A 26024-nucleotide genomic window follows, 5' to 3' on the forward strand; every position below is an offset into this window, starting at 1 on the left:
ATATATATATATATATACTGTCATAAAGTATTAAAAATAGTAAATTTTCAAGATGATATTTTCAACATTCATTGCCTCTCAGATCTCAAACTAGTTACCTGCATGTAGACTGTCTAACATTACTTAAGAAATGGCTAGGTCTACATTAAGATGTCTTCATGGTTACAGTTTTTAAATTTACTACCATTTTCTTATGGAAATAGACAAATGTAAAGTATACAAATCGTGAATATACAGTTCGATGCATTTTAATCAAGTAAACATACCCATGTAACCATCTCCTAGATAAAGAGAACATCCCATAAATCCTTCTGTAACCTTACCAGTCACTACCCCCCTTTTTCTTCCCAAAGGTAAGCAATATTCATACTTTTTAACATCATAAATTAGTTCTGCCTGTTTTTAACTTTATATACAAAGACTCATGCTCATTTATATCTGGTTTCTTTTACACATTATACTTGTGAGACATACCAATGCTATATGCAGTTGACATCTATAAAACTGAAGATATCCTTTTATTTGTGTCACCCTTTGTTCTAATTACACTAGCTTATAAAAATATAATCACCACAAAACAAATTAAAAATTGGTGAGAAAAATAATAAGCAACACTACTCTAATACCATCACATAAGGAAGCTAGTGCAGCCCTAGCTGAAAGCTAGCACCAGATGCCAGACACGTGAGCAAGGACCTTCAGCGCCACTGGCCCTCTTCCAGAACCGTCCAGGTACATGCAGCTGGATAAATACAGGTAAAACCAGCAAAGAGCCCACTCAGCCAACTTATAACTTCTGGAATTATTAAAACACATACAATTTAGGTTTTGGTGCGGGTTTTTGGGGGGTTGGGGGGTGTTGCAACAATAGAAAACTCATACGACAAGAATTATCTCATTCCTAAGTACACCCATGTGACTGTGAATATACTCTTTCATTCTGAGATCACAGGAGCTATGGTGGGACTTTCAGGACAGAGCAGAATGGTAGCCACCAGACCTTTTCCCCCTGATTTGGTAAGTATCTTCATACTACTCTCTGAACAAAACAAACAAATACCAAAACTGGTATTCTGTTGTGTGGATTTTAGTATGCTTTACCTACATGTACCCATCTATTTATTAAAGCAAAGCCTACATATACACTCCACAGTCCTTCAAACAGATAAATCTGAATGCTTACATGCTTGAATGCCATCTAAATTGAAACAAAGGTGTCTAGGAGATCATCATCTTCAAATGTTTAACAAAATAAAATTTCAGTACATAGAATTTTAAAGTACCTTAAAAATTAATTTCTGTAGAAAGAAATATCGGAACATTCATAAAATTTTTAATTTTTTCCCCTTAATCAAATATCCACTTTGAGCCAGGCATTGGGCTAGGGATACAAAAACAAATGTTAAGACATACTCTGCCTTTGTGTTTACAATGCAGCAGGGAAAACGTGTAAATAAGTCATTTCAGTACCCTGTGCAAAGTCCTATAACGTTAGAATGTCAAGATTAGTAAAGATAGAATATACAGGAGTCTCTAGGCTGGCCTCAGCCTGGGTATTCAGTGGAGAAAGTGACATCACCACTGAGTCTTGGCCTAGGTGTTATCAGTAAAAGAGGGCAGGAAAGGGGATACTAGATGTGGCAAAAAAGGTAAGCAGAGAGACTGAGATTAACACTACGTTTACAGAAAACTGACAGTGGGGCCAGCCAACTCTAGCAAATTAAAGCTTGATATAAGAAGTGAAACAGAAGTTGGAAAATACTCGAAAGGTTAACTTTTTGGAGGAGGGGCAATGTTGCCCTGCAAGACATGTTTATAATGCCTAGAAACATTTTTCATTATCACAAATGAGGGCATATACTCTGGCATCTAGAGTGCAGAAGCCCTGGGGATGCTGTCAAACAAGAAAGCCACCCTTCCTCGCCCTCCAAAAAATTATTTACACCAAAATGTCAACAAAAGTTGAGGAACCCTGAGTTAGGTCATGAAAGGCCGTCTATGTCATGCTTAACATGATTTACCCTGCAGCCCAGGGTATCACAATCTGTGGTCTATCAGAGAAATTTCTATCTTCCTACCAACTTTCACTTGTGAATCTCCAAGGAAGGAACGAAGCCATACTTCACAGCAAAAACATATCAACTCTTCTCGCACTGTGCTATTAGCAACTGCTTACACACAATCACTGGATTTAAGAACAACAGATGGATCTTTGGCCTTTTAGAACAAAATCTGTTAGATTCTCCTACGAAATGTAAATGGAACTAAGCTTCTAAAACTTATCTGTATTAAGTCCTTATGCAACTCCTTTCCCCCACTGTACTTTTTTTAACCCTAAGGGATTACTTTTTTCCTTCATAAAGTTAGTATTCCACCCTAGGTTCTAAGGCTAAAACTGCCTATATTACCCCTCCTCCCACCATAAGATTAAGCAGTTAAGTGGGCAGAATTCAAACAGATCTGATGCTAAAGCCACTGTGCTTTCTGTTAACAGAAAAATAATCCGCTAAATTAAATCTGTAGCATTTTTCCCATTGGAAATATGCTTTCTAACCCCACTCCAAAATACTTACCATATGAAGCCTCTCAACTAGCTTCTGATCCCCAAGGCAATTGTTTGTATCAAACCAGGAATCAAAGTCCTAGATTAACAAATAAAAAATACATTAAGATCAGAGATAATATTAACTACAAAATACCCTTTATGCTAGTAATATAGCATATAACAATAATTTCTAAAATTAATTTAATGTTTGAGTTGTGAACCGCAAAAATCATTTAGTTCAATTCCTTATTTTTCATGTGCGCTATTGTTAGCAATTAATTTTAGAACTAGTTTGAGAGTCATATTATCTCCTTAACATTTTTCTCAAAAACATACAGATGCCAAGTTTCATAGTGAAAAGAAAATTGTTAGAAACCAAGTTTTACAGAATTAGAAAATCAATATCCTTGAAAAAATATCCTTCTTCAGTTTCAGAAAACATTAAAAATTAAAACCACTTCACAGTTTGTTCTCAAAGACCATTCAGACTACTCAAACACAAGCTTTCTAGAGCAATGTCAATTTTCATTAAACTTACTAAAAGTGAAATTGAGATTACCAGTATTTCATTAGTACTTGGGTAGGATTTGAACAAGGACAGTTTCCCTATCCTTACCTCTTTAGCATATTTATTATATACAGCTGACCCTTGAACGCAGAGGTTAGGAGCACCAACACTCCATGCAGTTGAAAATCCACATATAACTTATAGTCAGCCCTCCCACTGTGGATCATGCAGAACTATAGTATTTACTACTGAAAAAAAAAAATGTGGACCCACCCAGTTCAAACTTGAATTGTTTAGGGTCAACTGTATTTGCTTTGTTAGTAAACATAATCTTAGAATTCACTGTGTTAACTAAAACAAAGCTTTAGCAGAGATTATTAAACAAATGAAAGTGTCAATGTGGTAGGAAAAAAATTATCTCAAAAACAAAACCAAAATACATAAAGCAGAACTAAAGTAGCTTGATGGCACTGACTAAATGTCTTTCAAGAATACAATTTTCTCTACTCTTAAAATGATCCTTACTTAACACAACAAACCAAAATTAACACCTTTTTTGAACTTATTTGAATAAGCTCTTCAAAGCCACACACACACTCCAGCAATGGGAACAAAGGGTCAAAAATGAATTCTAGTCCAACAAAAAAATGAAATTACTAATAAGCACAGACTCTCGACATAATGTACATTATGTTCCTAAGTACAACCAACAATTCAAATAGTTAACCAACCATTTCCATCACTGCAAATAATCTATCAAAGGTAAGGATTAGGTTCTATGTTTGCTAGACTGTAAGAAAGAATGGTTAGACATATTTCACCAAACTTGAAGGCCATCTTGGGGAGAGGGCATCCTGGGGACTTAAAACACAGGCAACATGAAGTACGCAAATTCACTTGGGGGACCACCCTGAGCACTACCTTAAAAACATAAGCAGTCCACCTAGAGCCACTGAAACAATGTCAGACCAACAGGACCACCAAATAAGAATGTGAATCTACGACATTCCAGAGAGAACAAACCATGATTTCTAAAATAAGACTAAAATCAAAAGGCACAAAAGTAAATTCTCAGGATGCATACAAAACATGGTAGGTTACACGAGGCTAACTACCTAAAGGCGTGAAAAAGTAATGATTATCTCAAGTAGTACTGAAAGGTAAGCCAATTCTTTTTTTTAATTCTTCTGGGTTTTTTTTTTTTTTTTTTTTTTTTTTTCTTGCGGTACGCGGGCCTCTCACTGTTGTGGCCTCTCCCGTTGAGGAGCACAGGCTCCGGACGCACAGGCTCAGCGGCCACGGCTCACGGGCCTAGCCGCTCTGCGGCATGTGGGATCTTCCCAGACCGGGGCACGAACCCGTGTCCCCTGCATCGGCAGGCGGATTCTCAACCACTGCGCCACCAGGGAAGCCCAATTCTTCTGGTTTTATTGAGATAAATTGACATACAGCTCTGTATAAGTTTAAGGTGTACAGCACAATGATTTGACTTACACACACCATGAAATGATTATCACAATGTTTACAGAACATCCATCATCTCATATATGTACAAAATCAAAGAAACAGAAAAAATATTTTTCCTTGTGATGAAAACTCTTAGGATTTATTACTGTTAATTACTCTTAGTTGTTATTTACTCTCAACAACTTTCATGTATAACATACCGCAGTGTTAACTACATTTATCACGCTGTACATTACATCTCTAGTACTTATTTATAAGTGGAAGATAAATAAGTACAATAAACTTTGTGCCTTTTGACTGGCTTCATCCAATTCCCCCCCTCCCCCTGCCTCTGGTAACCACAAATCTGATTTCTTTTTCTATGAATTCATCTGTTTGATTTTTGAAGCAGGCCAATTCTATTACAAAAATGTATAGTATTAAAAAACATTATTCCAACTAGAAAATAATAAGAAATACTTACATCAGCTGAATTAAAGACATCTGGCAACAAAAAATTAAGAAGTGACCAAAGCTCATGCAAGTTGTTTTGAAGAGGTGTTCCAGTTAATAATAGTCGATTTGTAGTCTTGAATTCCCTCACTATTTCTGACAACTGAAAGAAACAAATTCATCATTAGAATGAATATTCTGTACATCGATCAAATTCTAAACTAAGGTACAAATGATTTGCACATCTAAATATCAAATTACCTTAGATTTTTCATTTTTGATCCTGTGAGCTTCATCTATAACTAAGTACCTCCAATTAAATTTCTTGAAAACAGACTTCTCTTTAATAAGCATTTCATAAGATGTTACACATACATCCCATTCTCCTGGTAATAAAACATCTCTGACAAAAGCAGCCTGTGTAGCAAAAGAAAAAATTTACATCATGCAGAAATAAACTATACATTAAATTTACTGATGACAAGGATGTAATCTACTATGTAAAAGGGGGTGGGAATAGTAAAAAGAAGAGTCATCTATAGTACGCAAGCAGCTTGACCAGCTCAAAGTAACTTCATTAACCATGAAGTAATCACGTCAGAGCCATTTAGTAAAAACCAACGGACAAAATTCTTCGGTGCAAAAGTCAACAGACTAATTCTTAAAATGTCTTCTTTCCTTGATTCCACTGGGTGCTTAAATTCTTAGCACATAGGTTTAGGAAAGGATAGAGAGTTTTCTGACATGAAGATAGATAAGGACTAAAGGCTAGCTTGCAGTAAGCACTTTCATTCCTTTTATGTTTATAGATCTATTAAGACATTGTTATTAATTTTCTCATTTTACAGGTGAGGAAACTAAAGCAAAGAAGGACTGGTTAACAACTGGGCTTCAAAGCATAATAAGCAATTTTGTAACTTAGAATACAAAAGGAGAAAAGAAATCTAGAGTCATCACTGATATCTGAATACAGGGAAAACAAAATTAGGTACATAGTCCTTCAATGCAGTATGAGTACATTTTTTAATCTGAATTTTATATTCTTAATAGTGTCATTATTTCCATATCTTCTTCCAAAAAGGATGTGCCAACTTATCAATATTTTAACTTATTTCGATCGTTATCATACCGACTTATCACGTTACTATTTACATTTTTACTATTTACATTATTTACTATTACAAATTACTATTCCATGACTATTACCATTATATACATCAATCTAAAAATCTGGCTCCTTAAATTTCTAACCACCTCACACACTCAAAACTTCTTTTAAAAATAAGAAAATGCTGCTAGAATGAGACACAGCCTTTGATTTTGTAACTACCATCAGAAAGCAGGAGAAAACTATATTCTTATAGCTTTCTACAGTCTACAATTCTATTTCCCTAGTATAAATCTTAAGCATCAAAAAAAATACATTTATAAATTACTAATATTTGTGAAGACCAAGCTTATTATTGGACCCTTTTTCTCTCCTTTTATCCCTCCTCTAGTTATCCCCCTCCCACAAAACCTAAATTCAAATTCTTTTAATATCAAAAATGTAATGAAATATGAGAAACTTACTCTTTGTTCTTTATCTCCTATTAAACAAACAGATCTAAGTGTTGGTACCCATCTCTTGAATTCACTCATCCAGTTGTGTAATGTAGACTTAGGAACCAAAACCATATGAGGACCAGGAATGTTTCTATAGTGTTTCATGTACCCAAGAAGAGAAATTGTTTGAAGAGTCTTTCCCAGGCCCTGAAAGAAAAATAAGCACAAAGCAATGAAATACAAAAACAAAACAGACTTCCATATTCAAACTTCCTGACATATACAGAAACATTTAAAAGAAAAGCTATGTGTACAGCTAACAAATGGCAAAAACTTGATATGTGTCAAGTTTACGAGTGTTACGTCATTTAACCTTCACAAGTCTTTGAAGGATGTACTATTACCATCTCCATAAGGCCCAGATATTTAAGTGACTTTCCCAAGGTCACCTAGCAGAGCTAGAATTGAGACCTATTTCTTTTGACTCCATACTTTCTCTAAGCAATTGTCTTAGCACTATAGCTACAGGGAAACATAAAACATTCACTACATAACTAGTAAATAGTAAACAAGATATAATGTTTTACGGGATAGAACTGTACAAGCTACCATCATGGAGAAAATATTTCTCGATGACATTCAATTGACCCCACCACCTGTGTTTTGTAGAATTGAAGGGAGATGGCCAAATCATTACATTGTAAAAGTCAACCAAAGGCATGCTTCTCAAAATGTATTATTTTTAAATTTATTACACTTTCATAGATAATAATTCCTCACAGCTGAAGTACAGATATAAGATCCCACTTAAGCAACTAAAGTGAGCTTTTATCAGTTTGACAGAGGGTTTGCTAACAGTTCTAGAGTATAATCAATAAACTATACGCTACAAACCTTAACTTTTATAAATCTAATGATGTATAAGGTTTTAAATTATAAAATGTGGACTTGTACAAAGCTATCAAACACATACCATTTCATCTGCTAGGATACCATTGATGCCGTTCTCATACAAAGAAATGAGCCAATTTAATCCTCGGACCTGATAATCTCGCAGTTTACCCCATTTTACATCTAAGAACAAAAGAAAAACGACATGCACGTTTTAAAGACAATAAAAACAGGTGGGAAGCTCCCCCTCCATCTGATACTCAGAGGTTTAATTTTGGGCCTACACATGTTTATTCTGACTGTACTACTTTCTTTACTAGGTCTTAAGAATGGGAATTTTGCAAGTTTCAAATCAGTGGAGGTAGCGGCGGCGGTGGTCTGGAGTGGAGATGACAGATATGGAAGACAACCGCGTACAGGAAACATGACTGGAGACATCAGAGTACCTCAATCCCTCAGTTCCTATGTTACCCATACACTGGTCCTAGAGACTCTTTGGCCTATTTCCTTTTTCAATGTTACTACAAGTGTTTCTAACCAAACGTTTTCACCTTCCTTGATGACCTAAACAGAGGTTCTCCGGGGATTTTGTTTTTGTCCTAACAAAGGGGAAACAGGAATTAGGAGAGACTGTTTTTCCTTTACCCTTCCTTAATTTACTTTTCCAAGGGGTCCTACAAAAAGGAAATGTATCTCTTTCAGGGTTTATTAAATATTTCCCACCCCATAATAATTATTAAGTATATGAATCATAAATAACTCAACTTTTTAAAAAACTATGTATTATGTACTCCATCCCTTTTGAAAAACACCACTTTGAGATGAAAAGTTAATCAATGCTGGGAAAACTAGTTACAATGTAGGAATGTGAGAAAGAGATAACTCAAATAATTCAAATTTCCTTTCTCCTTGTAGATCTGGTTCTGGCCTCTAGCTTCATGAAAAGAAATGGAAACTGCGTACTGTGTAGCAAAAAAAAAAAAAAATCTGGAGGTACACTGTTGAATTTCTAACCAAATCCTATCTTCCCTGAAGTTCAGTTTGCTAATTATTAAGATAACAAATCCAAACTATACGTCCTATATTGACTATTATAAATTTTTTTTGCTCACAACCACTATGATCATACAAACTTGTCATCAAGTGAGACAGAGAAAGGAGGTCGGGAAAAAAAACGCTGGGCTTCAGTGAAGACAACCGTGCCACCAGACAACCAAGACCATATGTGGGTAAAACCTAAACCTTGTTAACCATGTTTTCTCTTGGAAAACCTTTAATAACAAGTACATTTTGGGAAAAAAATTTAAACAAATAGAAAATCAGAAGATGAGTAAAAAAAACTCTTTATGAAGTGCTTTTTTTTACACATTAGTCTTCTTATCTGGGGCAAATATAAGGCAAAGTTCATTCCCAGTTTTACATATACATTCAGGCCACAAGCACAATGGCGTTTTATGACCCTTTGAAATACAGCCCCACTATCACACTAATATACTATGGCTTCCATCCAAAAAATATCTGAAGTTCATTTCACTATCAATAAATTTCAAAAGATCACTAAAAACTGCATTTATAAATTACAGCCAAGAAAAATCCAAAACATTAACCAAAGGATATCTCAAAAGGGGATGTTTCAGAGATCAAGTAATTAAATATGTGTAACGTACATGACGGAGAGTCTTCAAATCGAGTACAAACATTGGTTGCTTTGGAGCTTTCTGTTAATAATTCTTCATCCTCCTCTTGCTCTGTTCTTCGGTGCCGATAGCTGTTCAAGTTTAAAATAAAATCAAGTGATTTGAGTTTTGGCTTTAATTTTAACTACCAGCTACTATTTCAACATAATAGTCAAGAGGCTGACCAAGATTACACAATAATTTCTTAACAGGCATGTAAATTAAGACTAAAAAAGTAAACAGTAGAAATCATTAGTAAATTTAAACCTGAAATGTTTTACATGGTTTTCTAAGATACACATACAGTTTTTAAAATAGAGTAATACCTTAGGTTAACCAGAACCTGATAAACATAAATGTGACAATCTAATTTCAAGGAAATATGCAGTCAGAAAAACCTCATAATTTGCATTTTAAAGTTAAGTATTTTGCCCCCTGACCTCAAATAGTACCAGAAGTCACATTTTTAAAACTACAGCTTTCATCAAAAGCTGCAGAATATGCAGAATAGAGACTTTGGGCTTAAGCAATGACTCTTAACTAGATTCATCAGAATTACTCAAAGCATTTTAAATACACTTGCCCAGATTCTACATCCCAAAAGAATGATACTTCCTCTTAATAACTAATTTTCTGCACTTACAATATTGCCAGATTTCTTTCTTTCTTTTTTTTTTTTTTGCGGTACACAGGCCTCTCACTACTGTGGCCTCTCCCGCTGCGGAGCACAGGCTCAGCGGCCATGGCTCACAGGCCTAGCCGCTCCACAGCATGTGGGATCTTCCCGGACCGGGGCACGAACCCGTGTCCCCTGCATCGGCAGGCGGACTCTCAACCACTGCGCCACCAGGGAAGCCCCTTGCCAGATTTCTTAATCTCTAAAGGACTCAGGTAAGTAAAGCTATTTACTCCCCAATTCTCAAGTTTCCAATTATACCTTCATATTTTCAACAAATATTTTCATTTAAATTAGAAAACAGTAGATTATTCCACTCTTGTGACCTCTAAATCTAACTCACTGCTTATTTCTCCCAAAACTACATGCTTGATGGGAGAGGATAATCAGCCTTCCCAGACAGAGAAATATTCCTCAGAAATGCAGGCCAAGGCAATAATAACACAAGGATGTTTTTGTTTGTTTTACGTGCTTCTAATCAGAAGGTCTTAGTGTAGGTGTTATTTCTTGTGCTTCTCTGCATTCCAACCCTATGAAACTTAGTGCAAAGATCTACCCGCCCCCCAACCCCAAGTTATTCTCCATAAACTGAGAATTTTAACTTCGTTTTTTTTTTAATAAAATCTCCTTCACAATATATTATCAAGATAGTTGATTATTATGGTTGTTAAAACTGAAGATAAAAGCTGAAATATGCTTTATTACTTCAAATTGAGGCATCACTGATTGTTAACTGGATGATGGAAAGGGGAAAAAAAGCATATATGTACTTATACTGAAGGACAGGACAGTACCATTACCCTAATTACTTCACTTAAGCTAACTTTCCATTTAAGATGGTTTGATGGGTAGAAAAGAAATCTATTAACCAAGACTCCTTTTCTTCACCAACACTAATAAGATCAAAGCTGAACAATATTTTATCTATTTACTACATGGTATCTTTATCTTACAGGCTCTTAATAGAAGTGTTTCTTCTCATGCCATCATACTGATGACCCCATAACAATATCCATTACAGCAGTCTGCATTTCCAGAGCACGAGACTGACGCTATTTAAACAGCTGCAAACTTCAAGTCTGAAAAATTTAAATACATCTGAATTGCAAAGTTCTCATGAAGTTTCATATGTATTAAAACAAAAGCACTTTCGTTACAAACAATGGATTAGCAAAAAAGATATATCAGATGAGTAGAATACCCCAAATAAAATTAAGGTAATATGCTTTTTGATGATAATCCCCTCGAGATAGAGCTAATACTTCCATGTTTCTGTATACTACGTAGTAAATTTAACAGTGTTGATAACAGTTTGTACTCTCCTCTTTTAGATAACCTAGCATATTTTAATTACTGATCACATTTCATTTTTCACTTTGGAAATTACATATAGCCATTCCAGGGAGCTGAGATTGCCCTAAATTTATTATTACAAACTGAACATCTTAGCTATCCAACCAGCACAAATTCTAAAAAAGAATTTATAAATTCAACACGTAGGAATTACTTTACACATATTGAACCACCACCTAACAGTGTCATCATACACCTTGACACTTCAATTTATATAAAGAAAACTAAGTATGTAACAAAAATTTTAAACAAACTGCCGTGGCATAAATCATCACAACATCCACACACAAGCACAGACTTCAGATAATAGCAATACCCTCAATGCATGTATGTGGTTTATGAGACTAGAGCACACCCCAAGTCAGATCTAAATTCAAAGCTGGATTATTCTAATTCCTTCTAGGTGATGTTAAATAGGCCGCTTAACCTCTGCATTTGTTTCCACTCCAAGGAGTGGAATACATCTGAATTCCCTATTCAGTCCATATAAAAATAAAGCATTATGCAAATTTTTATTTATTTATACATGTATGGCTATATCCTGCCAAGCCAATCAGGCCAAATAAATAACAGCACCAAAACAATTTTTTTTTAATAAAGTGATTTTATGCTCCTAATGAAGACTATCAAAAATAAGTTTGCTTCAACTATTAAGTATCAAATATTACTCACTCGCCAACTGACAGCAAGTTCTGTTTCTCATCCTTTTTTATTCGTGGGCGCCCTGGTTTCATCTTCAAAGGTGAGGTTGGAGTCTTCTGAGCAGCAGGCTGAATGAAATGTGCAAACAGCTCTGTCTGCTTTAATAAATACTCAAATCTATTTGCCCGGTCAGTTTGCTACAAAAAATTTGAAAACGCATTTTATCAGAATATTAATACAACTTCAGAAATCAAAGTTTCAACATGCCTCCACACAACAATCTCAGAAATAAAAAGGAACAAACTACTGCTATGGGTAACAACACAGACGAGTTTCAAAAGTATTATACTAAATGAAAGAAACCAAACATAAAAGACTACATACTGTACGATCCAACTTATATGAAATTCTAAGTAGGGATTTCGTAGAAAGCAGATCTGAAGTGGCAAGGGGATGAGGGCAGGAGCAGAAGTTATGGGGATCATAGAACTGTTTACATCATGACTGTAAGGTGGTTAAATGACCGCATGTGTTTGCCAAAACTCACTGAATTACAAACATAAAACTATTGTGTGTCAATTATACTTCAATACAGTTGATGAAAAAATATCAAATAAAAAAATCAAAAGACATTGTGCAATACAAGTGTATTTATTCAGAAGGGGGAAAAATGCATTGGTCATTCATCAGTTAGGCTGTTTCAAATTTTAAAAGGCTATCAGGCTTGAAAAACATCTATTAAGTTCATGAAATATTCATTAACCCAATGCAGTTCTTAATACCATTTCTTATTTTCGTATCTAAGATCTACTGCTTTGAATGTTCCCTATTATCGCACAAAGAGAATGAAAGAATTTAAACCAAAAAACATTTAAGATCCTGAAATCAAGTTTTTATGAAAATAAACAAGGGTGGGGCTTCCCTGGTGGCACAGTAGTTGAGACTCTGCCTGCCGGTGCAGGGGACACGGGTTCGAGCCCTGGTCTGGGAGGATCCCACATGCCGCGGAGCAACTGGGCCCGTGCACCACAACTGCTGAGCCTGCGCGTCTGGAGCCTGTGCTCCGCAACAAGAGAGGCCGCGATACTGAGAGGCCCGTGCACCGCGATGAAGAGTGGCCCCCGCTCGCGGCAACCAGAGAAAGCCCTCGCACAGAAACGAAGACCCAACACAGCCTATCAATCAATCAATCAATAAATAGAAATGCTGTAGAATTATTTAAAAAAAAAAAAAAAAAAAAAAAAAACCTCGGGGGTTAGTTCTGTGAAACACTACATAAAATTTAAAAAAATAATAAAAATAAAAAATAAACAAGGGAAATCTAGAGCCTTCAGACAACAGACTTTTTACAGACACTCTAACAGTTTGGTTAAAAAAAGGAGAAACAAGAAGACAAGAGTTCAATAAACAGAGAAACCCTCAACTCAACATGTCTACCTATAAATGCTTAAAATGTCAATTTTAGAATGAATTCCAAAACAGTATTTTACCTAGCAAACACCAGAGATAATCAAACATCGTAATGTTTTAAAAACTATGTATTTTTTAAAGGAAAACATACTATACCAAGGTAAAACTGAAGCCCAATTTGCTATCAGGAAGGCACAGGGTGACTGCCTCACTGGACCACAAATGCAGCCCAATCCATACAACTAACAACAGGTCAACATGTTTCTCCTTAGTAATGTCCTATAGATGACAAGCTTCAGTTGTTTTGTTTCTGAAGACTTAAAAAACTGTTTTAGGGCTTCCCTGGTGGCGCGGTGGTTGGGAGTCCACCTGCCGATGCAGGGGACGCGGGTTCGTGCCCCAGTCTGGGAAGATCCCACATGCCGCGGAGCGGCTGGGCCCGTGGGCCATGGCCGCTGGGCCTGTGCGTCTGGAGCCTGTGCTCCACCACGGAGGAGGCCGCGATGGTGAGAGGCCCGCGTACCGCAAAAAAAAAAAAAACTGTTTTAAAGTACTGAACTGAGATCCATATACATATATGTATTTTGCACAATTTCACTTCCTAATACATGTATAATAAAAGAAAAGCCAAGAACATGCAATGAGAAAGATGCTGCTACTTAAAAAAGACTATCTATTATTATAGCTATGTTTGGATCAAGATAAATAAGCTCTGGAAATGAATTCAGATAGGTCAGAGTCTAGATATTTTAAAGTAGAAGCTACTCTACAGTATTCAAATCACTGAATATGTATTCTTCACTTCTTTAAAAACATTTTCAAATCAACATTTCCTTCATAAATACTTATTCAATTCAAAAAATACTTCTGTGTGTCTACCAGAAAAGGTATTTTGTTTCTTTAGGAAGTTTTCATTATAATCCAATATTGAAAACAGAACATAGTAGGTAAGTTATGTAAGATTGTCAGAAAATGATGAATACTCAGAAGTAAAAATAAAGCAGAGTGATGGCAAGTGCAAGTAGCACTGAAATTTTAACCAGGAAGATCAGGAAAATCCGAACAGAGGTAATGTTTCAACAGAGAAGGGAGGGGATCCCCCCAATTCTTAGCCCTTATCACACCTCTCTAATGCTCAAAAACCTTTAATGGCTCTAGATGTCTTAAGATGGTATTTTTTCAAAGTGTGGTTCATGATCCATCAGACCAAAAATATCCAAGATCTCTGTTATCTTCTACAAGGTCAAGTTTGAGAACTACTGCCTTAAAGAACTAAATGTAAGTTTCACCAGGGCCTTACAAAAGATTCCATAATTTCCAAAATTCTCTCTCATTGACTCAAGTAGTGGTGGGGTTACAAACTAGTTGCAAAAAACCGAGTTCAGAACACACAGAATAAGCTTTCAGTAGAACTGTGGCAAAGGTTTGAGGGGAATAACAGGCAAAGACCTTGTTGCTTGAAAAAATGACAAGGTTAAGATAAAAATGACTTGAGATCTTAAAAGAGGGGTAAGGAAAGTGAACCTATCTACAAAATAAAAACAGACTCACAGACACAGAGATCAGACTTGTGGTTGCCAACGGGGAGGAGGGGAGGAAGAGGGATGGACTGGGAATTTGGGGTTGACAGATGCCAACTAGTACATTCAGAATGGATAAACAATAAGGTCCTACTCTGTAGCACAGAGAACTACATCCCATCTCCTGGGATTAAACCATAATGGAAAAGAATAGTAAAAAAAGAATGCATATATGTATAAAACTGAGTCACTTTGCCGTACAGCACAGACTGGCACAACACTGTAAATCAACTACACCTCAATTTAAAAAAAAAGATTTAAGGAGAAAAATCACTTCCTAAAACGCAGAAACAATAGAATAAGATTTAGGAACCTAAAAGAAATGAATCATAAAATCAAATGGAAGAGTAAAATCAATAGCCTTGGAAAAAGCTTCTTTCTCTGAGATAGAAGGAAACAACCAGGACAGTAGAAGCCATACATGCTTGGAAACAGAGAGGAATTGAATTGATGATGGGCCTGCAACTCTTTGTGGAGGAAGACTGAAAATGAGCGTGTGGCAGAAAAGGAGTAATCAGAGTGGCAAAGTTTTAGAATGCCTAAATGGGATTGTTGAGCAATAAATACTGAAAGCCAAAGACAGTAAAAACCATAAACTTATTCTGGTACCAGTCAGCACTATTATTTTAGTTTTCTCAAGCAGAACTCAGCATCCCGGGTTCAAGAATGAAGAGTGGATATCAAGACTTACCTATGAATAGGATCTAGCAGATGATAAAAAAGTTGCTTAGAAGAAAACTGCTTCTCAAGATCATGATGTTGAAAAAGGAAATTAAACTAGGAGACTAAAAAATCTGTAGGAAGTGAGAAAAAATTTACAATAAAGGGAACCGTGAAGATGAGAAGCATTGTAAAGAACCATGAAAACCTCCATTATATAATCAGATTTGTGTTGTAAATATACTTTGCAAAAACATAAAGAGATGTGGAAGAAGCCAGATCATGAGAAAGGAGCCAAATAAAGATGCCAACACAATAATTCATGCAACAGAAGAATACCGAACTAGGGTGATGGGGAAAAGATAAGAGAAATATTTATGAAGTTAAATTTGCCAAGACTATTAAAACTATGAGGTACCGTAACAGCTTGGGTATTTATTAAGAGAAAGTTTCATTCATTGAGATAATCCTAAGTAGAAGTGTGGGGTAGAGATAAGGAATTCAATTTTGGATACTCCTAAATAAGAGGTGCCAAAGGGACTTAAATGTCCAAGAAACAAATGGAAATGCAATGGTTGGAGGCATCTGAAGTATTCACTTAGAGATGGCAGATGAAAACTGTGTCAAGGATCAAACTGTCCAAGAACAAATGTTCAGAATGTAATGAGAAGGACAAAGGAATGGTCAACTAAATAGGATATCATCATGGAAAAGAAAGTCTCTCAAGGCAAGAAAAAATTCCGTGGAGTGGTCAATGGTGTCAAACTCAAGTGACAGCAAGGAAAATCAAACTACAATTAAGCCAAAGAACTGGCCATTAGAATCACTAGTACAGTGTTAATGACAGAATCTAAGTTGTGAAGGGTTAAAGGAATGAATGGGAAAAGTAGAGCTGGAAAATATATCTTTTTCTTCAATTAAGTTTGACAGCAAAGAAAGGCAGCAGGACAGTTACAGATATACACATATATAAATGTAATAGGAATCATATAGAATAATACATCATTCCTACTTTACATATTGCAGTATGTATTATGCACATCATATATGTGTATACATATACACACGTGCATACTTTTAGGATTCTGAAGCTATTTAAGAGATTCAGAAACATTTATTGATATTGAAGAGAGAGACAAAGAACAAGGGGAAAGTCAGATTTGTTAAAATTTACTAGGTGCCAGATATTGTTCTTGGTGCTGAAGACAGAAAGATGAAGACACTGTCCCCACCCTTAAGCAGCATACTGTGTTGTGTAGCGGTGTTATTATTACACAGGCTATTTTAACTTTTTAAGACTTCAAAACAATTAAATGAGTTTAATCCATACAAAGCACTTAGAACAGGGCCTGCTACATAATAATCATTCACTATTAGTCATTATCATTGAATCTAAATTTAAATTTAAAGCTCTTTGTAGGTACTGGTTAACTCAGGGTAAAATAAAGTTTCCTAAAAGGATATGAAACATGAGCTGGGTATTTTTCAAGTATAACATTCATATTCTCTTTTGTAAAGATCCCATCCATATTATAAGAAGGCTGCAGGCAAGGAGCATGTATTATTTGCTTTATAACCAGTAGAGTACAATGCTAGACACATGCAGAATAAACATTACCTTGAATAATTACTTCTCTGGTCTTTAACTCACCTCACTCCCAATGCTAAATCTTAAAATACATGGGGTGTTAGCATAACCCACATATTTACATAATATGTGAATTCATGCAATACTTCTATATTTGCTTTACATAGTCAAGTAAGTCAAGTAAGGTACAAAAGTTATAGTACTCCACGTTATACATATTTAAATTGGATATCTGTGCTTCAATTTTGGTACGCTTAATCACCTAATAAAAACTTATATAAACTCTTCATATGCCTAGAACATACCATTTTTTCTTCATAGGTAGGATCTGGTTCTTGGATTTCTTTTTGCTTTCCAGGAGACGCATCATCAAATACTTCCTGGTAGGAGGGAAAAATCATGGATTGTTCTTCAAGAATACTCAACACACCATTATTAGACTGACTTCTGCCCAAAACACATTCAAAGTAATACACTCCTGTCCCAAATTTCCCAGATACTTAAATGGCTGTCATCCTACCTGATAGGAAACCTTGATGAAAAATACCACGATGATAACAACTTATTTAATCCAAATATGTAAACTGCATGGCTATTGCCAAGACTGAAACACAAGATTATTATCTCCATCATCCTAGAACAAAACTACTTTCAGCAAATGTTTCATTTTCTAATCAAAAATTATGAAGCTAAAGTAAACAGTATAAAATGTGAAGAAAATACGTTCCCTTTTAATCATAAAATTGCAGTATCTACTGTACTGCCACACAAACATACACGTGGAAACTCGCATTAGTCACGCTGATTCCCATCTTCTGGAAAATTAAAAAAATTCATCATGCAGCCTAAAGTGAATACCCTTTAAGTACAATCTGATTCCTTAATTGGTAATAAATGTGCTATTTTTGCAAATTTATTCACCCTGACATTCAAAACGCCACAAACAACGAAACAACAGCAACAGCTACACGGCAAAGTTCCACCCATTCATTAAAAGAACATAAGGAAAGCTGGTGAAAGTCTAATTTTCATTAATGATGTACTCATCTGTGTGTGGCAATACATACTGTAATAAAGCTACCTGTGATTAAGAAGTTGGGGGGATGGGCCTGGTACAGCACTAAAATTAAGAGGTCAACTGACCCAAATTCAAGTCTGCCTTCATCGTTAAGACCTGTAGGAACCTGTGTAACCTTAAGCTCATCACAAATCTCTGGTCTCCACAAGTAAAAATGACAAAGCCACCAACCTAGCCTACTTCACAAAATGGTAATGGGATACCATGAAAGGTCAAATACATCCTAAAAAAATAAGATGTGCTTTCCAACAGCACTCATTATTTCTTTCACAGTTTTAATTAAAAATAAATAAATAAATAAATGAAAGGTTTGGATTTAGGACTCTTGAGGTCATACAGTTATTGGTATACAGTGTGCCTACCTATCAGTCGAGTCAATACTGAGAAATGAGGATGAACAAAGACAGGCCCCGTCCACATTGCCAAAAAGATCACAATAATAAACAGAAAATGAGACTGCTTCCGTGACCTATCAGTACCAAGCAAAAACAAAAATTAACCTAATACATAGGAGAGCTAGCTAATATTTCTAGGAAAGTGGGCTCTGTCAGAAAATAAATGATTTTGGAAAAACCCAAATTAAAGACCAAGAAAAGAAAAATCACACTATAATGTGAAGGAAAAAATAAAAACTAAACCTAGTCAGTAAAAAGATTGATAAAATTACTGATGTTCCTATTCTAAGAAGGTAAAAATAACTAAGTCATTCTTCAATAAATGAAATCGTCAAACACCTTTTTTGTAAGAATATGAAAGGGCAAGATATACAGGGAAAGGGTCAGCTTCAGAGCCAGATGTGGGTTCTATCACAGGTTCTACTTACCAGAAGACTCAATTTCCCCATCTGCCAAATAAAAATACCACTGACATCATTTGGTACTTGTAACATTAATATTCATAGTTAAACTTTAATTCCACTTTAACTTAAAAATAGCAACTGAAAGCCAAAATATTTCGTTTAGGCTTTAAATTATTCTGCTTTCTGATGTTTCTGTAACACCTCTTGTGAGACTTTGGTTGTTATTCCAACATTTGAATGACAGCCCCTTTTGAGAAGCTGAGGACAACTAAGAACAGCAATTTGCAGAGAACTGCATATTTACATACAATTGCTTTTAGTGTCAAACTTCAAACCCACTTAAGCCATGAAGCAGGAATCCACATTAACCCAGGGAATGCAGAAGAACCATTTAAAACCTAAAGAAAGAGAAAACAGGCAACACCAGATATGAATTTGAAACAAATCTCAAGTCACTGAAAACTACAGAACACCAGATGTCCTAGTCCACCAAAACCCACCGTCACCTAAAAGTTCTTTCAAAAACTAGTAACATGTTACTTCACCCTAGATTAGACCGCTGCTGCCCAAATAAAACTACTGCGCCAAATGCTTCAATGGTAAACTGCGCTACCATTTCCTTATTAATCCTGCAGCAACGTTCATTTTTAGAGCAGTATTACCTTCGCTCAATCTGTCCAAGGATGAAAAAATCCCAGAAATCTTTGGGCTGCAACTATAAAATATCTCAAAACAGACTGAAGGCCAAGAATAAAATTTGGAAGGAGCAAGCAATCACTTTGTTCCCAGACATCGCAAAGCCTTGGAGCACACCCAAGAGACCCGCCTGGCAGTTCCCCAATCTTTCCACCCCCGCAGTACTGTCACCATCCCCTGGCCGGCCAGCCCCAGCCCAGAAGACAGGCTCGGCAGCGAAAGGTACCAATTTTCAAAAAAACAAAAGGCCAAGGCCCCCAAAGAGGAATTCCGCTGGTCTGAAAGCCCCTGACTCACTAATTCATTCATCCGTCCATCCATCACCCCTCCCCAAATGAGATGGGGGTTCAAGACAGCTGCTGCCGCCTTGGTCACTTCCCTCCCCATGGAACAGTGCCTGGGAGGAGCCTCCTCTCCCTCCAAGGGAGCAGCTGCGCCCCGCTTATCCCCACTGCGCCCTCGGCTATCCAGCTCTCGCCATTGTTTCTGCCCGGAACAGATACCTCCCCCGCAAGGACCGCGAGGAAGAAAAGGAGGCCCAAGTCCTCGGAAGCGCTCCTTTTAAATGCCTTCCCCACCCCGCCCATCTAGCCTCTTTCCTAAGGGGAAATCTCCCTCGCCCTCCCCCCAAGTTTAGTGGAAACTAAAATCGAGATTCAGAAATGGGCGAGGGAATTATGGGAGTCTAGCTTAAAAAAAAAAAAAAAGGTAGATCCCACTCGGCCTCAGTAATCAAGAACATGTGTCTAATAAGAGCGTTCGAGGGTTTGGCAAGGTTCACCAAAGAGACAAATAATGTAAATGTGAAGTGCCAGAGATCCATTTGAGTCGGCTGGGATAGGCTAGGCACAGGGCGCAAGGGTGAGAGCATCATTTCGGATCCACAGGGTCCGCGGCCGAGTCTGGGTGCACAGGGGTGAAGTTCGGCTCTGCGTCTCATCACTAACACAGAGGCGAGGGAACCAGTTCCTCCTCCCCATCCCGCCGTCTCCCCACGCCACGAGCCGCCCTCACCTCCATCTCGGAGTCCGCGGCGCCGGCGCTGGCCGCAGAGGCAGCCGCCTGGGCTGAGACGCCCTCGGGGCCGCCTTTGTTGCCGCTGTTGTTCCCGCTGCCGGCGGCCGAGGTTGCGGGCTTGGAAGGCGCGCTCTCGGGAGGCGGGGGTGGCGGAGGGTCGGCCGCGGACGACATGATGTTCCTTCTGCGTCACCCGCTGCTGCCAGAGGCCGGGCCCGGCAGAGATGAGGAGGAGGCCTAGGCCTGGGAGGCTACGTCGCAATGAGCTGATGGAGGAGCGAGAGGACCACCCGAACGCCCCCTTCGCCGCGGCTCCGCGACGAGCCCTAGCCAGGCCCACCAGCCTCCCCCTCTCGTCGTCCTCCTCTTCCGCCGGGCTCGGGGTTCCACCGGCGCTTTACCTCACGGCGGGAATCACGTCGACGAGAGTGGGCGGGGTCACCCGGGTCACTGAGGTCAGGAAGGCGGGCTGATTTACTGGAGGGCGGAGGGTTGAGGGAGAAGGAAAGGAAAGCGAAAGAGGGACCGGGAGCGGGAAGTGACTTGGCCGCCTCCTCTTCTTCCTCTGGTAGATATCATCTATCTCGCCTGCATCCAGGTCTACTACCTACGCCATCGACTTTCAACACTCGCGAGATTGATAGTTGGCTAAATGACTGGGTTCCAGTTGCGCATGCGCATTCTCTCCTCCTCGCCCTTGGCCACTCCCCCTCCGGGGCCCCCAGCAAGCTCTAGGGCAAGGCGTGGGCGGGGCCTCAAGGGAGAGCTCGGAGGCGTAGGTTTGTGCTTCCGCTCCCGGGCTGGACGCGAGCGCAGTCTTAGAGGCGTTCTTAACGGCACTCGGTCCCCGGACGCCGCATCTCCTGTGGTTGGCAGCGATCGGCAGCACTCCCTGAAAATTTGCACAGGTTTTGCGCTGCCTACTGCAGCATGGAGGTCTGTGCAGGCCTTAACACTTTAACCGCCTCCGCTTATAGGCGTGACGCCACTGTGTTGACGAGGTTGTGGTTATTCCAGTTGACGTCTCACTGTTTTGTTGTCTAAGGAAGAGTGCCCGTTAGTGTGATTTTTTATTTTTCTGTCATCAGATGTTAGCTATATCAGTCATTTCTAAATTCCTTCTACTCTTCGGTGCAGAGTTAGGCGATATTTCCTCTGATATTTCCTCTGAATTTACATGCTAAAAGTAAGCAAACTGTGCCCACCACCATGTAAGTGAGAAACATGAGTAATCAATAGATAAGAGGCGATGGGTTGTATCTTTTCCTCAACCACCAAATATTAAATTAAAATGTACATTCTTCTCTTCTTGAAAGAATGGTTTGTACACTGCCTTGCCCTCTCTTCAACACAGCCTGTGGGTCTCGCGCACCCATCTGCTGCAGATTTTAAGCGTAGCGTGTTCTATTCAGTAGCAAATCTGCACACTGCAATAAATTACTATCTGCCCTGCACAGGCTCTTATTCATCTTTGTATCCCCATGTCCAGTATCTTATCAGTACGTACTGAATAAAGGAGACACACTTTTAAAGAGTTAAGGTTTAAGCAAACTGTTGATTATGTTGAATTTCAAACAGAAGGGATCTCCTTTGAATATATAGCCTGCAAACTTTTAACCAATAGAGTGATAATTCTTTAATTGAGATCTGGAAAAATGTCCCCCAGCCCATTATAAATGCTATTTCTGAGACTATAAGGAACCGCCTAAGGATATATGAAAAAAAAAAAAATACCTAAATGATGTTCGTCGCAGGCTTCGCATGTAATTGCAAAAAAGTTAGCAATAGGCTAAGAGTCCAACATTGAAAGTATGATTTTAAAACTATTGTACACCCACAAAATGAACTATTATTGACCTTTAACAACCATTAATGTAGAAGAATGTTTATTCTATAGTGTTAACTGAAAAGAAAATTTAGCAGTTCAAAAATCTGAATAAAACTTTGGAAGGATAATCATAAAAGTATTGAAAGTGATTGTTGTTGGTGTATATTTCCTAATTCTTTTTTGTTTGTATTTTTTAATTTTTTCTAAAATGAATTTGTGTATTATATTGAGCAAACTTATTTTTAATATTTAAAAAATACTTTCACCAAAAATAGATTGTGTGGAAGGGTAAAAAGTTAGTGTCTAGGGGAGTAGCTGACATATAGACACTCAATAAATACTTATGAGAACTTCCCTGATGGCACAGTGGTTAAGACTCTGCGCTCCCAATGCAGGGGGCTTGGGTTCAGTCCCTGGTCAGGGAACTGGATCCCACATGCATGCCACAACTAAGAGTTCTCATGCCACAGCTAAGGAACCAGCCTGCCACAACTAAGACCTGGCGCAACCAAATAAATAAATATTTTTAAAAATGAAAATAAAATAAATGCTTACGAGTAAATATTTATTTAATATTGACATTAAGTAGAAAGAATATAACACTTATTTAATATTCAGAGTATTTCTTCACCCTATAGTGAAAGGTAAATATCTTGGGTCCTGGTTTGGAAACCCTAAAAATATACTGAATATATAAATGGATGAAGCTTAAGTCTGACAATTTAAGAAAAACAAATAGCAAGAAAAGCAATAAATAAAATTGCCTCCAAAATGACAACTGTCTTTTTTAACAGACACATTTATATTGTGATTGCGTTTCTCATGAGCATATGAACGCTGTATGATAATCTTGTGGGGAAAATTATAGAGAAAAGATACTTAAAAGAAAGGAGGAAGGGACTTCCCTGGTGGCACACCGGTTAAAGAATCCGCCTGCCAGTGCAGGGGACATGGGTTCGAGCCCTGGTCTGGGAAGATCCCACATGCCGTGGAGCAACTAAGCCTGTGCGCCATAACTACTGAACCTGTGCTCTAGAGCCCACGAATCACAACTACTGAGCCTACATGCCTAGAGCCCGTGCTCCACAACAAGAGAAGCCCCCGTTTGCTGCAGCTAGAGAAAGCCCGTGCAGCACCGAAGACCCAATGCAGCCAAAAAAAAAAAAGAAAGGAGGAAGAGGAAACAATGTTTGAATGTTTGAACTGTTAGGAAATTAAATTCATAACCTAAAAACTCCCCAAAAGAACCAAGCCCAGATGGCTTCACTGGAGATTTCTACCATATATTTCTACACAAATTCTACACAATCTCCTCCATAAAAGAAGATGCAGGCTTCCCTGGTGGCGCAGTGGTTGAGAGTCCGCCAGCCGATGCAGGGAACACGGGTTCGTGCCCCGGTCCGGGAAGATCCCACATGCCGCGGAGCGGCTGGGCCCGTGAGCCATGGCCGCTGGGCCTGCGCGTCCAGAGCCTGTGCTCTGCAACGGGAGAGGCCACAGCAGTGAGAGGCCCGCGTACCGCAAAAAAAAAAAAAAAAAAAAAGAAGATGCACTTCCCAAATCATTTTATGAGGCTACTGTAACCCTGATACCAAACCAAAGATGCTATATAAAAGAAAGAAAGACCAATATCCTTGATGAATATAGATGCAAAAATCCTTAACAAAATATTAGCAAGTACAATTATACAATGTATAAAAAGAATTGTGCACCCTGATCAAATAGGATTTATTCCAGAGATGCAAGAGTAGTTCAATATTTGAAAATTAATTAATATTATCTGCCATATTAACAGGTTAGAGAAGAAAACTCACATGATTATATCAAGCAATGCAGAAAAATCATTTGACAAAATTTCAACATCCTTTCATGATAAAAACTCTCAGAAGAAGAAAAAGAGGGAGACTTCCTCCACTTCATAAAGAGCATCTAAAATACCTACCGCTAACATGATGCTTAGTGAGACTGAATGTTTTTCCTCTAAGATCAGAAACAGGCAAGGATTCTGCTCACACCACTGGTATTCAATACAGTGCTGGAAAGAAAATATAAAACTGTCCCTATTTGTCAGTTACATGATTATTTACTAGATAATTCCAAGAAATCTACAAAAAATCCAAAGGCCTAATAAGTGAGTTCTGCAAGTTTTCAAGATATAAAACAAACATTCAAAAATCAACTCTATTTCAATAAACTAGCAATGAGCATGTAGACTCAATGCAGAGGCTTTTTAACAAACGGTCCTGGAGAAATGTCCACAGGAAGAAAAAACAAGGAACCTTGACCTAAATCTGACACTTTGTACAAAAATTAACTCAAAATGGATAGTAGATTTAATGTAAAACAGAAAACTATAAAATTTTGGAAAAAAATAGGAGAAAATGCTAAGGATCTAGGTCTGGGCATACAGTTCTTAACATTTGATACAAGAAGCATGATCAATGGAAGGAAAAATTAATAAATTGAATCACAAAATTAAAAGCTTTTGCTCTATAAGAGACTGTCAAGAAGGTGAGATGACAAGCTACAGAGTGGGAGAAAATATTTACAAAACACATATCAGACAAGGGATGAGTGTCTAGAATATATAAAGAACTCTCAAAATTCAACAGGAAAAAAAGCAAACAGTCTATTTAGAACACCGGGAAAATAAATGAAGAGACATTTCACTGAGGAAGATATACAGATAGCAAATTAACACATCAAAAGAGGTTCAAAAGCATTAGCCATTAGAAAAATTCAAATTAAAACCGCAATGAGATGTCACTTCATACCTAACAGAATGGCTAAAATTAAAAATAATGACAACACCGAATGCCGGTGAGGATACCAATAAAATGAATCACTCACACTTTGCTGGTGGAAATGTGGTGCAAAGGAGTTTGTAGACCAAAAACCCTGAGAATGGCTGCTTCACGAAAAAGTTATTTTCCTTGAAAAACAAAAATCTGTACACAGTTGTATTTCTCTGAAACTATTGCTTTTAAGTATATGGTCTCAATCATTTGTATTAATAGTAACTTTTAACCAAAGTAACTTTTATTTTACAAAAACTACAGGGTAAGTAATTGTGAACTGTATGATAGATGACATTTTAGCAGACTAGCAAAGCTTATGAATACACGGAACACAACTTTCTATAGCCACACACATCCTTTATAAGGCTTCTCAAAGTGGCAAAAATAAGCACATTCATTAACAGACCCAAAGAAATACCCTCTTTGTAGCATTTAAAATACAAAACAAAAGCATATAAACTGAAAATCATGCTTAGTAATCAATGTTTCCATTCCATGATTTAGAAATATTGATAATTTAGGCATCCAATGAACATCTGGGAATTAATTATATAAGCCTAAGGTTTTAAGTTACCTAAATAAATTATTTTCAATCTAACATACTATAAAATGTAACTTCTATTGAAAATCAGAATAATAATTCAATTTAGTTAAGCACAAATTTATATATTTTTAATCTTAAACATTAAGTGGAAGTAATGCTAGCTTATTTGATCAATAAGCCAGTATAAATTTAGGAAGATCATTCCCAACTAGAGTAAAATGTAGGCTTACATTATCCTTAACAGTGATAAATTAGAAAAGGCACAGCTGGATTTATTAAACCAACATATTA

At 37.5% G+C, this 26024-nt stretch overlaps 1 protein-coding gene across 1 annotated transcript in view; it reads right to left on the minus strand.

The window, feature by feature from the left end:
- SMARCA5 (SNF2 related chromatin remodeling ATPase 5) overlaps positions 1-21196 on the minus strand; it is a 47332-nt gene extending 26136 nt beyond the window's left edge. Inside the window, exons 1-9 of the mRNA XM_082611631.1 lie at positions 20561-21196; positions 17279-17353; positions 11766-11932; positions 9056-9156; positions 7471-7571; positions 6525-6704; positions 5214-5369; positions 4984-5115; positions 2574-2642 (exon numbers count right to left, since the gene is read on the minus strand). Coding sequence (XP_082467757.1) covers positions 2574-2642; positions 4984-5115; positions 5214-5369; positions 6525-6704; positions 7471-7571; positions 9056-9156; positions 11766-11932; positions 17279-17353; positions 20561-20737 — 1158 coding nt within the window. The 5' untranslated portion in view covers positions 20738-21196. The remainder of the gene's footprint in view (positions 1-2573; positions 2643-4983; positions 5116-5213; positions 5370-6524; positions 6705-7470; positions 7572-9055; positions 9157-11765; positions 11933-17278; positions 17354-20560) is intronic.
- Positions 21197-26024: the final 4828 nt, after the last annotated feature.

The sequence above is a fragment of the Mesoplodon mirus genome (genome assembly GCF_964341445.2).
Source record: "Mesoplodon mirus genome assembly, chromosome: 2".
NCBI lineage: Eukaryota > Metazoa > Chordata > Mammalia > Artiodactyla > Ziphiidae > Mesoplodon > Mesoplodon mirus.